Source organism: Chanos chanos, chromosome 10 (assembly GCF_902362185.1).
Source record: "Chanos chanos chromosome 10, fChaCha1.1, whole genome shotgun sequence".
Lineage (NCBI taxonomy): Eukaryota > Metazoa > Chordata > Actinopteri > Gonorynchiformes > Chanidae > Chanos > Chanos chanos.
Window position 1 is genome coordinate 12,437,399 of NC_044504.1, and position 16,235 is coordinate 12,453,633.

Genomic DNA, 16,235 nt, shown 5'->3' on the forward strand with positions numbered 1-16,235 from the left:
ACCGCATTGCCAATATTATGAAATCAATAGCCTATGGAAATCAATAAAATGAAATGACCTTCATATGATACATAAATAAATAGGTGGACTAACCGACCTCGCGCGGTATACAGGTAACGTTAGTTTTGTTGTTGTTGTTGTTTGTTTGTGTTTTCAATCTATACGACGCATATTTTCAGTTGTTTTGTGGTCAGTCAGTTTCTTGACGGATCAGACAATACAAAAAATATGATACGTTTATATGAGGGCCCACTTTGAATATCCTGAAGGACCACAACATTTTATACCTGAATATTTGGATCGCTAATTTTTTAAACTGCCTTGAAAAGCATTCATCACATCAACGTTTGACGCGTAAGCCACTTTCATCTTGCCGGGGTGTTTGTAAAGTTTGTCCCCGACAGAACTGTGCACGCGGGGTGACAGAAAACTGACCCGCGCGATGTTTATATATAGGCTCTCTGCATAGGTCCTCTCATGCGCAAGTCGTAATGGACACGCATTCTTCCAATGACCACGCGCTAATAAACATATTCCAAACAACCGGGGAAGTTTGTGGCCACGGAGAAGGCAGCGTAAACTTTAGTGCACTTAAGCAGGTATTATTATTGTTATTTTTATTGTTATTATTATAACAACAATCATGATAATAATGATAATAATAATAATATAATAATAATAATAATAATAATAATAATAATAATAATAATAATGATAATAATAGTAGTAGTAGTAGTAATCATAATAATAATAATAAAAATGTGTTGTCGTTGTTTTTGTTGTTGTTGTTGTCATGTTGTATTAGACTGATTATCAGCAACGTGTTGCATTAGATTGATATATTCCATCATTGTGTTGAACACTGGGCCTGGCGCTGATATGGGCGTAGATTCGGTAATTATAATATATGATTGGTTCACTGGGCTGGCGGAGAGGTAATGCGGAAGCATGTCGAGCATGTGCAGCCGCGGTGTGAAAATGATCGCAATGCCGCGAGCATGACTGGAGCTCAGCAGCGGGGCGATGATTCATTCACCCAAGCAGCTTTACCTCACTGGGGCGGCACTACAGTCAGTAGGGGGCGAAACCCAGTGCTCCTATTGGCAGAGATTGCGAATGATTGGCATGCAGACTGCCCGCCTCACTCCATTCCTGGTTATTGACACTTTAACGAATCTCAGCCACTGCCTGTCCGTCTGTGTGCGCTGACAGAGCAATGCGACTCTTTCAGATACCCTGTGGTTTCGTTTTCGTCTGTTTTTTAACCCGCACGCTGTAATGTCATTGCGTGGACGTTGTTACTAACCAGGGTGGGATTTCTAAAATCTAGGGCTACGACTCTACTCAACTGTGGATGTACTTCGAATGAACTTTTCTCTCTGTGCAAAATACACATCGGCCTCACACTACGGCTCATAACATGGCTGAGAAGCGGCGGTCCCCGTGTACCATGAGCCTGAAAGCGCACGCATTTTCAGTGGAGGCGCTGATAGGCGCGGAGAAAAAGCAAAAACTCGAGAAGGACAGCGAGAACTATTTTGAGGAGGCGAACGAGGTCTCGAGTCTCATTGGAAATCCGCAGCTTCGCCCTGAGAGAACATGCGCTAGCAACCGGAGCTGCGAGACAGACTGCACAAGCGATGATTCCCGTAAGTAGTGAGCGTCATACTTAACATTTGACATATCAGTTAGTTTGACATCCAGGGCAAAACAACATATTAGACAAGCTGACTGTTAATTAACTCTATGTAGACTGTAGCCTTACCGTTTGAATGACTTAAAATTTAATCAGATTTTACAAAGTAAGCCTAAAGCCTAAATAAATGGGTAGCTAGCGATAATAATAATACTAACAACAAGAACAAAAACAACAACAATAGGCCCATAATAATAATAATAATAATAATAATAATAGTAATAATAATAATGTAGAAGCAATGTCACTACCACAACAATAACAAGGATGATATTATTTATATAAATCCTCTAAAAGAAATAATGGTTGTTTATTATTGTTGTTGGTAGTGTTTTTTAGTTATAAAAAAAGAAGAAGAAGAAGAATGATGATTAAAACTGTTATACTGTTCCTCAGCAATTACGTTTCTAATTATTAAAAGTGAAAAATAAAGTTTAGTTCTGGTTAAATTTTAGGGAATACTCAGTTTTTCCGAGGAAAATGCAAACCAGGAAAAAAAATCACAGTCGCACCACTAGCACAAAACTCAACGACATCGACATAGCTAATATAACAAGGCAGAAATGAGTAATAATGTTTAGCTACGAGAATGCTGAATATGGATGTTTATGTGAATAAACTAATCTGCCTTTACTGCTGTGATCGTAAACACTCAAATTAATTCGTCACCTTTAATGTGCGAAATGCACTGCAGAGCTGGAAACACTGAGGGCCTTTAAACAGCGAGAGAAGAAAACGAAAAGAAATGCTAAACAGAGCGAGATACTGAGACAGAATCGGACAGAGGAGCCAAGTTCCGTCCTAGAATTATTTTTACATTATTATTACGCGTAAATAATACTGATTAAAAATACTGATTGGGATCAGTTTCCACGGGACAGCTGTAGAAGATGTAGTGATTTTATAGGTAGGGGTATATAATTAATCAAACAGCGTTTAAGTATGCCGCTGGTTGACCATTTCTATAGTTCACAAATTAAAAGAGTCTCTTCTGAAAGGTCAAATGGCCTAAGATACAGGCCATGTTTTGTTATACTGATTGCATATCGTCATTTCTGCACTTAAAAACAATGATATCGGAATGATCCAGAGTAGGGAAGCGAGAATAGATTCTCCAAAATTTATATTTATGTCCAAAAACGACCCGCAATCTACCGGTGTAATAACAGGTCCTTCATATGCTCTTAATGACACTGTTAATGCCATGCAGGCTACGTAATCATTGGACTAAGGCGCCTCCTTTTGTTTTCATCGTTGCGCTGAACAAAAACCTACATATCCCATATAAAACCAGTCTGGGATCTAAAAAAAATAATGCACAAGAAAACTAGTGACCTATCACAATGTAAGCTACAAAATGAGGGAATAGTCTGGTGACAGACCCTCGTGATGTGCTGACAGAAATAAAGCACTAACTTGATGTATGTAAAGGTAACGTCAGAATAAGAATGATAACGGGCCTCTCTCCCTCAGCTGAGAGTGAGGATGTCTTGCTGGAGAATCCCCGACCCCCATCGCAGAGCGCGCCGCTCCTCGTGCCCCCGGCTGGCACGGCATCTGGGGAGGAGGTGCGCGCGGATCTTCAAGGATCGGATCTGTGGAAACGGTTCCACGAGATTGGCACAGAAATGATCATTACCAAAGCCGGCAGGTGGGTGAAAACAAAGAAAAGAAATAACAACATAACATGAAAATTACGTAAGACTTGGAGTTCCTCCAAAAATGCAAAAATTCTGTTGTTTTTTATTTGTCGTTCCTTGGACGAAAAATTACATTCTGACACCTTTGTAATACATAAACTGAACTATAATTTCTACTCTGTTTTTATGCTTTAATACTATTAATATTGACTTTTGAAGATCGTTAGAAATATACAGAAAGAAATACAAATATTTAAAATATTAATTTCTATAAAATGTCGCTATAGGCCTATGGCTTCGATATTCTTATTCACACTTCTTTTTGTTTGTGAGTATTAAATAAATATGTTGTGAAATCAGTCGGCTCAGCAAAATAATTCACAGACAACAGTCCTACATAATAGAATCTAGATATGGCTGTTAGACTTAGAAGCAATGTTACTGCACTACTAATTAATTGTTCGTTTAATTGTAGGCGGATGTTTCCTGCAATGCGTGTTAAAATAACGGGATTGGACCCTCATCAGCAGTATTACATCGCGATGGACATTATTCCTGTCGACAATAAGCGCTACAGGTTAGTAGCCTACGTTTTGTAAACTGTTGAGCACTCATCGTTTTGTATCCTATCCCCTACAGTTTTTCGCCGAATCTTTTCAAAGTTTCATAAACGTACATGCACGCGAATATTGTAAGTTATTCTGTATAATGAAAGAGCTTGTCTTCTACCTAGACCGAAGGCGTGCACAAATGGTCCATTGCATCAGAATGGACGTTTTTTTTTTCTCGACCTTTTGTGAAGTCCTTTTGGACGCGTAACCTGCGGATACTAGAGGTCATGCAGCAAATGTCATCTCAAAAGTTATCGGCATACTTAATGTCCGAAATGGTCTGTTTTGCACATCTGAGAATTTTCGACTACAACATTTGTATTTTTGTACGTGTTGGTGAAGGTACGTGTACCACAGCTCGAAGTGGATGGTAGCGGGCAACGCCGACTCGCCTGTCCCGCCGCGTGTGTACATTCACCCCGATTCTCCAGCTTCCGGCGAGACTTGGATGCGTCAAGTCATCAGCTTCGACAAACTCAAACTAACCAATAATGAACTAGACGACCAAGGCCACGTAAGGAATCTCTGTGCTGTTTATTTATAACAACACGGAGCCTGTATCCTCATACGGATTGTCCCTTTTGAACACTTAGACCTTCAGACATTTTCGTTATGTCATTTGATTTAATAATTTTTTAAAAAATTAAATGAAAATAAAAATGTAAATTTGTGTTTAGCCACTTTTGCATAAATTTAATCAGAGAACTTTTTAATGTCCAAACAAACACAGTAATGGTTTTCAGTACTTGAAATAGGCAATAATTAGTTAAATGTTACCTCTTTTGACTACTTTTTTTATACACCTCTTAAAGAGACATGTGACAGCCATTGTCGCCCTGTTTGCATTTTGTTGTGCTGTATTAATTTAAAAGCCAAAAAATATGTTGTAACATGGAGAATTGTAAACAATCTCAAATTGGAAGCATCCCTGGGGGTGAGCCCGTTAAAAGAGGTTGTTTGGACTTTGAAAAGTGAGGCATGTGTGCTTTTATTGAGGTAGAAAACTGCTCTGGTAATTCCTCCGTTTTCCTCTGTTCTAAATGCGAACGCGCTTCCATAATGTTTTCCAGATCATTCTCCACTCTATGCACAAGTACCAGCCACGCGTCCACGTCATCTGCAAAGAGTGCGGAGAGGAACTATCACCCGTGAAAGCCGTTCCTACTGGGGAAGGAGTCAAAGCCTTCTCCTTCCCTGAAACCATCTTCACCACGGTGACGGCCTACCAGAACCAACAGGTTAGGTTCTCCGAGTTAGCTCTTCTCTATTGTCAAACCAACAATACACACAGCACTGTTATCAGACTTTGTTCTCTTGGTTGTTTGCTGCAGTGCAAAAATGCAGGATCAATGGCATTAGACACTTTTACTGTAGAGGTCAGTATTTGATTCACTGACCACCTGTTTGCCCCCCACTATGGCCAATACCTCCATTTCGAGAGCTAGACTGAGCAGTGAGAAACCTAGTATTGAGTTGTGTTATGTTTCCCAAAGTCATGCTGAGAAACATGTGAATGTGTGGTTCAAGTATACAAGGCGGTCAAAGGTTGACTTGGAAATTTAATAATTCTTTATTACATGGTGTCTGACAGGCGATGTTTTAAAAAAGCTGATCCCTCCATAAGATTTTTGTTCTCTATGTTGAACTGTAACTGAGAGAATTTCTCCAGCTTCTCACAGACAGTACAGATGTTGCATAGATAACTTTGAGAACTCTGTTCTTTAAGAAGATGTTGCTTAATGTGCGTCAGTTTTATTTACTATGCAGTGCTTTGCAGTTGTGCCACTTTACTGCACTTTGATTAGCCATAGGTTAGATTGTTTCAAACTATTTTAAACAAACCCAAGCAAGGTGAATTTGATTTTATGATGTGTGATAAAAGGTAGCTTTTAGATCAGTTTGTGTTGTTTTCCAGGGTGTGGTTGATAAATTGTGGCCGAGTGTTAAAGCATTTAGCTCATGATGTCGGCTTGGTTAGCATGGTGAAGCTTAAGTCCACAGCCAAGTTTTAGTAATGATGTCACCCATCTGTCAGAGCTCATAAAAATCCTACAGTTTACACACAGACACACACAGGGATACACACATACACACACGCAAGGATGCATGCACATGTGTGCACACACGCATGCACATACACACACGCGCGCGCACACGCGCACACACACACGCACACACCACTTATAAAATAAACCCACACACATTGCATTATGGGACACTGGGACACATTAAGGGTCATTGATGCTGGCCCACAGACTTTGGTGTGACAGGCTATGGGTCAGTAACAAGAGTATGTGTGTGTGTGTGTGTGTGTGCGTGTGTGTGTGTGTGTGTGTGTGTGTGTGTGTGTTTGGATACCTGTCTATCTGTTTCAGATAACAAGATTAAAAATCGACAGAAATCCATTTGCGAAAGGTTTCAGAGACTCTGGAAGAAACAGGTGTGTTTATGCATGTTATACCTTACTGCGTGCAGACAGACAGATAGATAGATTTTTTAACTACATTTAGAAAGCTTTTTTACAGGACATTTTAAGACTGAGGATAATGATAGTTGAAAAGTGGACTACATTATGGGAGAAATATTTTCTGATGGGAAAAAAATTCCTCCAGCCAAACTAAAATTTTCCTCAAACATTTTAAAGAGCTCTATACAAAATAAAATTAAATGAAGAAAAACATCATTAGAATAAAGCAAATAAATAATATCCTCATTTGCAAGCTGGAAAAAAAATCCATACAAACAGAAAAAATGTGATGCAAAATAGCGATCTCCATCCATCAGTAGAAGAGCAATAAACAGGAAATGGAGGCTTACATGTTATAAAAAAAATTATAGTGCTGGGATACTGAATTTTTTTGTCTGCTCATTACAAATAAACGAAAGATACTATAGCACTCATTGGAGCCTCCTTCCATCACACTGGACCATGGAACCCACCCCAGTTCTCACAGGTATACAAGCCCTCGCTCTCTTTTTAAATATTACAGGAAAAGTGAAACAGTTTGCTGAACAAACTGAGTTATTTGATAGCTTGAGTGAAGCGGCTGGTAAAAGCAGGGCGCCCTGGTTGTGGCATCTTGTCTAAATTATCGCCTGAGCAGCACTCCTGTAGGGAGTGTGTTGGGGAAGGGGGCGCTAACAGGAGGTACAGAACAACCCCCATTACCTACAGAAAATGCAGGAAGCACCCCCTCCCACTCCTCCTCCTCCTCCTCGTAAAGCTTTAACTATGGCTTCCTGCACTCTGTGTCTGATCCTACCGTTAAAGCCGTGTGAAAATAATTACAGCTGCCCAGAAATGTCAGGCCAAACACATACACACACGCACGCACATACACACACCAACACACATATTTTATGTCCCTCATTACCTTGTGCACCACCCATGGCCGTGGTGTTGGAGGAAGGGGCCAGGGTTTAGACGGTGGCTGGACGTGTGTTTGTAATGTCTGTCGGACGCTCAGCCAGTGAGCCAACACAGCCAAGGGCATTTGTTTAATTTGTGTGTGTATGTGTATGTGTGTATGTGTATGTGTGTATTTTAAACTTTATTATCATTCTTTTTTTGTAGAATGGGTCTGGAGGCTCTTGTTGAATCATATGCGTTCTGGAGGCCATCACTGAGGACACTGACGTTTGAGGACATACCTGGAATGACCAAGCAAGGTGAGTAAACTGTTGTGTGTGTATGTAAGTGTGTGTGTATGTTATGTGGTTATGTTTGATCTTCTGGACTGTGCTTGTGTGTTTGTGTGTTTCTGTATATATGTGTTTATGGCTGCTGTATGGGTATACAGTGTTGAAATGTGAAATAACTTCACAATGCTATGCATTTGTGCGTGTGCGTCTGTGCATGTGTGTGTGTGTGTGTTATTGGACAGGTACGGCTGGCTCCCATAGCCTTGTGGGCTCGTCAACACACTCTCACCTGCTCACCTCCTCTCCTTGCTCCTCTCCTGCATTCCACTTGGGCTCGGGTGCAGGACCTGTGTGTGACTACTCTGCCTGCGGTCGCACTAGCCACACCCTTGGCCGATATGCCCCGCCCCTCTCTGCAGACACCTACAGCCGACTGGCCAACCCTGGGACTGAAGCCTTTTCTTCCACCAGAAATTCTGCATATGTGAGCGGGACCGATGGAGAGGCCTTTTCCTGTGCCCAGGCTGGTCTGCCAATCCAGATCCCTGGGATGCCCAGTCCCAGCCCCCAACTCCAGTACATCATGCCTAGCCCCGCCCACAATGCCTTTTCCTCCAATCAGAGCACACAGGGTTCCTACAATGGATTCCGCCTTCACAGTCCTTATGGTCTCTATGGATACAATTTCTCCACCTCTCCTCGACTAGCAGCGAGCCCTGAAAAGATCGCTGCATCACAAGGCTCGCTCCTCGGCTCTTCCCCAAGTGGTACTTTGACGGACAGGCAAGTTCTCTCTCCTGTTGACAGTCTGCACATGCTCAGTGGTGGCCAGCAGAGCTTGTTTGACTCGAGGACTTTAGGGTTGACAAGCCCCACCTCCCAGGTCACTGCCCATATGGCCTGACCTCTGACCTATACCCCACTGGTTACAAATGCAGCTCTATGGAACTCCTTGGGTTTGAGGACTGATCTCTTGGCTTAGTCAGATACGGTAAGACCATGTCTTGATACAGCACCAAATGGAGAAATATTCCATCCAAAAGAGCATTCTGCTTGCTCGCTATGCGGAGAGAAAGAGAGAGGGGGGGGGGGGGGAGCAAAAAGCAGCAGGACAGTTGACCATGTTAGCTATTTCTAGTACTGAGGTCAACTCCATGTCAGGAAAGCTTGGACAGAGATTTTAATAGAGATATTTGTCATGATTTTTTAAAGACCTGTTATGAGGCTTTTAAATATTGTCAAGCAATTGACTGGCGAGGAGTTGCCCATAAGTAATGAGGGACAGCTCTGTTTTGGAGGCAGAGCCTGGACACATTGGACTGGACTGGGCAGAGTCTAGCTAAACCCTCAACTCTCCAAGTGCACTTCCGCGGTATGGCTTTTTGAATGCAGAACTGGGGAGAGAAAGACATCGAACTGTGGACTTTTCTCAGATTGTGTTTCTGAGCTACTGAGCTGATGATCTCTGATTTCACGATTCAGCTTTTAGGATGGGGGCACATGGATCAACTCTCATGCTTTCATGATTTTTCAAATCTCATGATTTCATGATTTTTCAACTCTGATTTCTGACCAGGCAAAGTTCCTGTGAAGTCTCCTTAAAATGCTTTTCTTCAGATCAAGGAGACAACCAGTCAACAAGACACTCTCATGAGAAGAGACAATTAGACGAGAATTTAGAAATCAAGTCTAGTTAAACTACATATAAATCATATTTTTGGAAACAAAAGGTATAAAAGTAGACATTTGAAGAAAGCTTCAGTAATTTGTTCATATTTTAATTCTGTACAGTAGGGGTTTTTACAGCAACTTTATTACTGGAGGGTTTTATTCATGCACTTATTGCAAACTTCACATACCCGTTTTTAAATCTTCAGGTTTTTTTTTTTTTTGGTGGCCAACGGGACTTTTTCTCTAAGTTGGGACACTATGGACAGTTATTGGCCTTTCTACGAAATAAACTCAACCTTTGAGCCAAATAAAATATACATACATTGTAAAAGAACTATTAAACATTCTTCATGCAACTGTTCCAGACACTAGTCTTTAAATATTGTTTAATTTGCTGTATTGAACTTTACATACATGCATGCGTGCGTGTTTGTGTGTTTGAGTGGTTTTGTAGGTAGGGTTTACCTTGCCAGTGTGGAATATCACTTCTGTGTTGTTTTCTGTCCCCATGTGTTTGTGTGCCTTAGGGAGTTTGTCTCAGCACAGATGGGTTGTGGGTGGATGGTTTTGGGTTGGGTTTTTTTTGGCTTTGCTATGGTTACTGTGCCACTGATACGGTCAGATATGTTTGTTCTCAGCGATTCAGTGAGACTATGTTGTCCTGATATGCTAGGTACTTCCTGTATACAGACAGATATACAGACAGATAAGTGTCAGATGTTCAGCAAGTCAAACTGCAAGGGCTGGACAGAGGTTTTAAATGCCTAACAAATGAAAAATACCACCAGGAGGGCCCAGACATGTGCACACACAACTACACCCTCCTAACCCCACCCTCCCACACACACACACACACACACACACACACACACACACATGCACACACACATGCGCACACGCGCACACACACACACACACACACACACACACACACACACACACACACACACACACACACACAGAGTCTGATACTGTTTTCCCCATGAGTGTTTTTAATTATGATACACAATATGTAAGTAACATACAGACTGAGCCATCAAACACATCATCTCTGTCTGCATATGACATTTAGGACCAACAGAACCATAGGCAGGCAGTCATGCAGGCATACACATGTGTAACTGCAGAATGTCCAACTTCACGGCTTACTGAAGAATTACATATGTATACTGGGCACTTAATAAGGGGAAAAAAGCCATTAAATAAAAGAGATCTCTGTATGGTTTAAATGGTCATAAAAATGTGAGTGACTGATCTGTCGACAGTGTGATCCCGTTTGGGTAAAAACTGTAAACAAGTGTGACACTACACGACTTATGGCCTTTTTATGTGCGTGTGTGTGTGTGCATGCGTAAGCGTAAGTAACATGACACGGAGTCTGACAGGACAGAGAACTTAGCAGATACCTCAGTGATAGGCACACCACCTCTCTGTGTGTGTGTGTGTGTGTGTGTGAGTGAGAGAGAGAGAGAGAGAGAGAGAGAGAGAGAGAGAGAGAGAGAGAGAGAGAGAGAGAGAGAGAGAGAGAGAGAGAGACTATGTTATATTGGATCTTCTTGGAATTAGCAGACAAACTTTATGCGAACCTGAAGCACATAAATTCCTGAGACCAACCAAAGCAGAAACAGAATTTTTAAAAATCCAATCCGTTTCTATGACCCTCATTTTTGTGTTTAGTTGCTTAACATGTTATTAGAGGACAGAGTTACACAGAAAAAACTTCATATCCATTTACAAATAAATTCAATGTTCGTAATTATAAAATCACTTCAATGTAATTGCACAACCAGTCAGGCTGCAATAAGGCATTCATTTCTATCAAAGCTCTTTATTCTGTCACCCTTCTTCCTGTTAATGGATGTGGAGAGGGTGCATGGTGCACGGAGGTGGGACTGAGGAGGCCAGTGAGGTCTGTGATTCAGTGCAGCGTGGTCAGTCAGTCATGGTGGCGAGTCTGTTATCCTACAGTACTGTGGAGCTCCAGAGAGCCACCTGTCAGAATGAAGGTGAGAAGGGTGATGGACAGAGACCACATGCGAGGGGGTGGGAGAGACAGGACGGGTGATTGGGGGCTTTTTTATTTTTGAACACAGGAATGATTGGCTTGCCTGTTCCTGACTGACAGGTGGCACGTCCTTTGCTATGCAAACCTTCCCACACACAGTGCATAACACACACACTCTCTCACAGACACACACAGACACACACAGACACACACACACTTGCAGCAATATTAGTTTCTCCTCTACACCTGCTGAACTCAGAGTGTTAGTACCTTCAATTTTAATAATAAAGAGTAATCGGGGCATGGGAGTGGATTTGTGTGTGTGTGTGTGTGTGTGTGTGTGTGTGTGTTTGTGTGTGTGGTGGTGGGGGGATGTAAGTTGTAAATAAAACTGGTAGATAACCGCTTATTGTGGTGATTTACTCGACAAAGATTGTTTAAAACGTTTTTGAAAAAGATTAAACGTTTATCTCAAGCCTCTAATCCGCATGATGTGATATTTTAAAATATCTCCACGAAACAACGGGTAATAGCTCAGATAGGATTTCATACGCATGAACATTAGTCTACTCTGTGGAAGAGTTTCTCAAAACTAATCATAGCTGGGCATTCGGTTAGGTGCCAGCGCACTGCTGTCTGCGTCGTTAGCATCAGTTATCGCAGTTAAAACCCCCAGAGTCTGGCACGACTCCCTCGCCTTCATAACTAATACAGTCCGTCTTACTTTCTTTCATTCTTATGCTCCCTCTTCTCCACTTGTCCGTTCCCTTCACAGAGTGGCTTTGACACTCCTCTTTTCCCCCCTTATTGTTGAGCTATTATCTTCAGTGCGGTTTACTGAGTTAAAAAAAAAAACAGAGCATGGCAGAGCGTTAAATGACATTCAGAAATTCATCCACTTCATAAATAATACATGTTTATTTAATGGCGACCTCTGAGGCATATATACAGTCTGGTTTTGGAACAACTCGTCGGCTTATTCATATTAACAAAGAGTCGACCACATCACATACGTTTGCACTGTTTGACGTATTCATCGGCGAGTCTCCTAGAGCACTATGGCATACAAACTGCATACCATCCCATTGGCAGCGCCTGCTAATAGCATGGTTTTCATCGCAATAGCTCAAACCCCCTACAGATGTGACCATTCTCTCTATCCTATGGTTAACGTGCATTCGAAAAACGTCTCTGAAAGTCGCGTGTTGCCATGTGACTGCGCGTTGCGGTAAGAACGCTCGTGGATGTGCATTTAGCACGGGTAAAACCAGGTGAGGTCTCCGAGGAGCAAAAGGTTCCTGTGAAGTTTTGGTGGAAACTGTTTAGTAATATATGTTGGCAAAGAATGAGACTATGAAATGAGGCTGGGTTATTTTGTGTTAATTCGATATTTTATGTTGTTTTAAAGGTTTCTTTTTCTTTCCTTTTCTACTTTTTCATTTCTTTTTTATCTCTTCCCTGTCTTTTTTTTTTTTAACAGTTTTTTTGGTTTCTTTGTTGATGCAAACAGAGGAGTGTGATGAAGTGTTTTTGGCCCCTGAGTTATATTTGTAGTATCAGACTCTGAAGCCGGGATCAAACCTTCTTTAGTCTTACCTATCAGATTATGAAATCTATGAAAACTTAATCTAATAGTTCTGTTTTGTCCAGTGATTTTGCTGCTTCAGATGAAACCCAAAAAACAGCACAAACTGACCATATCAGGAGATTATACTGGATAATGATTTTTCACTCCTCACTCATAAAAGAAAGGGAATTTTTCAGAAAAATACTGCTGCAGTTGTTTGGAAGAAAAGGTGCAAACTTGCGAACCTCAGCAATTATGAACTCAACAATTACACGCCCATAAATGAAAGGGTTGAAATAATCATTTCAGACTCGAGTCACTCGGCTTCCCTCTGGCTCAACTGTTTGTATCATTAAGAACATGTTCAGAGGTACTGAATGCAAGCTTAATCAGAAACATATTTCTGTTTAAGAGATTTGTTGAGCTTTGTTGTTTTAAATTTTGGAGAGTCAGTGTTAATCTGTTATTGAAAAAAAAAATGTGATTGACAAAAATGAGATTGACAGCAGTGACCCTTTGACAAACACACAGTGCTGTGGTGAGCAGTTAAGCCCTGCTAGAGTGTGGTGTGTGGAGATTTGTAACTTGCCACATTAAAACCAGGAAGGGTGTGGCCTGTGTTTTCTCAGGGGTTGCAGAGGGGTCAGTGTAGGGCCCCATTTTATTTTCGGTTCTTTTCTTTCTATTTGTATTTTTGTGTCAGGAGTCCCGCAAAGTATTTTTTTTCCAGATTTGTTTTGTTTTGGGTTTTTTTGCCTTGTCAAACACATGTCTTAAGTTTGTCTGTCTGTCACAGGTAAGGTTTAACAGGGTGTAGTAGCTCAGCTAAATCCACTCAAATTTTGAAGAAAAGCAGTGTTTTGAAGTGTTTAAGTGGGGGGTTGTGTGCACGCATGCGTGCGCGTGTGTGTGTATGTATGCTTATATATGTGTGAGAGAAAAAAGTGAGAGCATGCGTGTGTGTATGTGTGCGTGTGTGTGTGTGTATGTATGAGTGTGAGAGAAAGAGCAAGAGCATGCTAGCATATTGCATGCGTGTGTGCGTTTGTCTGTCTGTGTGTGTGTGTGCGTGTGTGTGCTGACGCAACTGCTCTGGGTGTTTCGGGAAAAGCACCTGTGCCAGACTGGGGCTAGTGTTGGGAGGTTTGGGGGGGGGGGGGGTGTTTAGTGTGAACGTGGTGGGGGTAAGTCACTGGGGACTAAGAGGGCTTCGTGACCCGTTAATGGCCCGTAGACTATTTGATGACAGTTGCAGTAATCTGATGCTCACTGGTGTCCCTTACACTCGTTTAATCTTTGTCATCAACCCCCTCCTCCTGTTCCTGTGATTGATGGGCCAGAGCAGGTCCTGGTTTCAGAGCCTTATATTTGGCTTTTCTGGACGCTGATCTATGGCTCTGTCTATATTACCACATACTGTTCATGTCATGTCTGTTCACACAGACTAATTCACAAAGTCTTTCTTTCTTTCTTTCTTTCTTTCTTTCTTTCTTTCTTTCTTTCTTTCTTTCTTTTCAGTGAAACCTGCTTAGAGGATTTTCACACTCTCTCACTGTCCTCTCTGTTTGTGTGTGTGTGTGTGTGTGTGTGTGTGTGCATATGAAAAAGTGTTGAAACTGATCTCTTCTATAAACGTCTCCCGGAGTTATAAATGATCTTTGGCTTTGATTAAATCAAAACTGAGATGTGTATCTCTCTCAAACACACACTCAGCCCTTTTCATCCGACAGCTGACACTGCCTTCTCTAAGAGCCTTACGGTCCTCTCTCTCACCTAGCTGCCAATGCTCGAATTCTCCTCCTTCCTCTACCGTCCTCCAAAAGGCCCCATTTAGAGGTAAACTGTTCTACTGGTCTTATGACAATATCTTATGACTTAGTGACAATGACAGTTGTCTTGTTTCTATGACAGCTCAAAATTGGGTCACAGCCTTTCCAAAAGCACTGATCTATGTCACAAAGCGTTTTCAAGAAGAAAGATCCAAGATTTGATTTGATCACAAACGCCGTGGAACTGTCAGACAGCGGAGGAGAAAGGGCAGGTCAGAAAGAGTGAGGGCAGTTTGTCTTTTGTAAGCAGCATAAATAGTATGACCCCTCCCTCTGTCCCATTAGCAGGAGAATGTAGAGTAGAGGCGAGTTCCCCTCACCACCACCACCCTTGCCACAGCCAGACTTAGCACTCACATTTATAGCACGACACACCATCAATCTTAATAGAAGTGAGAAGTGCAAAGAGCCGATGAAACGGCAGCCATGATCACTATTTCAACCCAAGCAAAGGGTGAAGGGAGAGGAACGAGGGATGAGCCGAGGAGAAAATGAGAGAGAGAGAGAGAGAGAGAGAGAGAGAGAGAGAGATGGGGCAGGGGTCATTGAACATATGTGTGCTGACGTGCTAGTTATTTCTTATACTCGGAAATCTGTGCGATTGTGTGTGTGTGTGTGTGTGTGTGTGTGCACGAGTGAGAGAGGGGGAGAGAGAGAGAGAGAAAGAGAGAGAGGTGAAGAGGGGGAGAACTTGGTGTGAATCTTCACACCTCCATAATTGTGAAGCCCTAATAAGGTAAGGTAGTGACTGTGAGATAGAGACCAACAGTGCGTCAGAGAACAGCTAAGAACAGATGATATTTTCTCTTGACTATAAGGAACAGTGGAGAGAGCAAATTCATTTCTGTCCCAAATACTCATGTTACTGTAATTGTAATCTCAGTAAAATACGGCTAATATTCCTAATATTCGGAGTAAGCGGTATGTGGATATGTGAATATGTACTATTCTTACTGTGTGAATGAATGGGTAACATGTTCAAAACATGTTCAGATGACCTTTCACCTTCGCATTCTCTCAAATAGGCCAAGGACAGTAAGTACAGCCTGGAGATACTCACACACACACACACACACACACACACACACATACACACAGGGAACAACAGCTGAACCAATAGAGCTTTTCAGCACCACAGTGTGTTTACTTTATTCACTGTCACTGAGCTGAAAGTAGACAGTGGAACAGCATATTGTTGTTCCTCACTGTATTATTAGTGATTGTGTGTGTGTGTGTGTGTGTGTGTGTATGTGTGTGTGTGTGTGTGTTTAATCATAGTAAATTGAATCTGGAGGAAAAGATTTCAATTTAATCCATCTGTCAGTCGTTCTCTGTCTCTTTCTCACTCTCTCCTTTTCTCTCTGGAAGGAGAGTGGGTGGTGAGGAAATCTTCGTTTATTTAGATTTTTGAGAGGAGCTCAAAGCCCCAACCCCCTTCCATCCAAGGGGGTCTAGGTCCAGAGTCCACTCTCCCATGACAGCTACATCAACGAGCCGGGGCTACACACGCGCGCGCGCACACACACACACACATACACACAATATTCTCTCATAATATTACTGGCTGAAATCCC

At 41.9% G+C, this 16,235-nt stretch overlaps 1 protein-coding gene across 1 annotated transcript; it reads left to right on the forward strand.

Moving 5' to 3' along the window:
- The first annotated feature begins 1,420 nt into the window (after positions 1 to 1,420).
- Positions 1,421 to 8,493, forward strand: tbx18 (T-box transcription factor 18). The gene is made up of 8 exons (XM_030787089.1): positions 1,421 to 1,649; positions 3,170 to 3,347; positions 3,812 to 3,913; positions 4,290 to 4,461; positions 5,018 to 5,185; positions 6,323 to 6,387; positions 7,522 to 7,616; positions 7,832 to 8,493. The coding sequence occupies exons 1-8, from the start codon at positions 1,421 to 1,423 to the stop codon at positions 8,491 to 8,493; spliced, it is 1,671 nt and encodes a 556-aa protein (XP_030642949.1).
- Positions 8,494 to 16,235: the final 7,742 nt, after the last annotated feature.

Excerpts from the sequence above, each read along its gene's own strand:
- tbx18 (XM_030787089.1), top strand. The coding sequence starts at position 1,421 with ATGGCTGAGAAGCGGCGGTCCCCGTGTACCATGAGCCTGAAAGCGCAC. Across the intron at positions 3,348-3,811 it reads ATCATTACCAAAGCCGGCAG|GCGGATGTTTCCTGCAATGC; the intron begins GTGGGTGAAAAC and ends GTTTAATTGTAG. Across the intron at positions 6,388-7,521 it reads AGAGACTCTGGAAGAAACAG|AATGGGTCTGGAGGCTCTTG; the intron begins GTGTGTTTATGC and ends CTTTTTTTGTAG.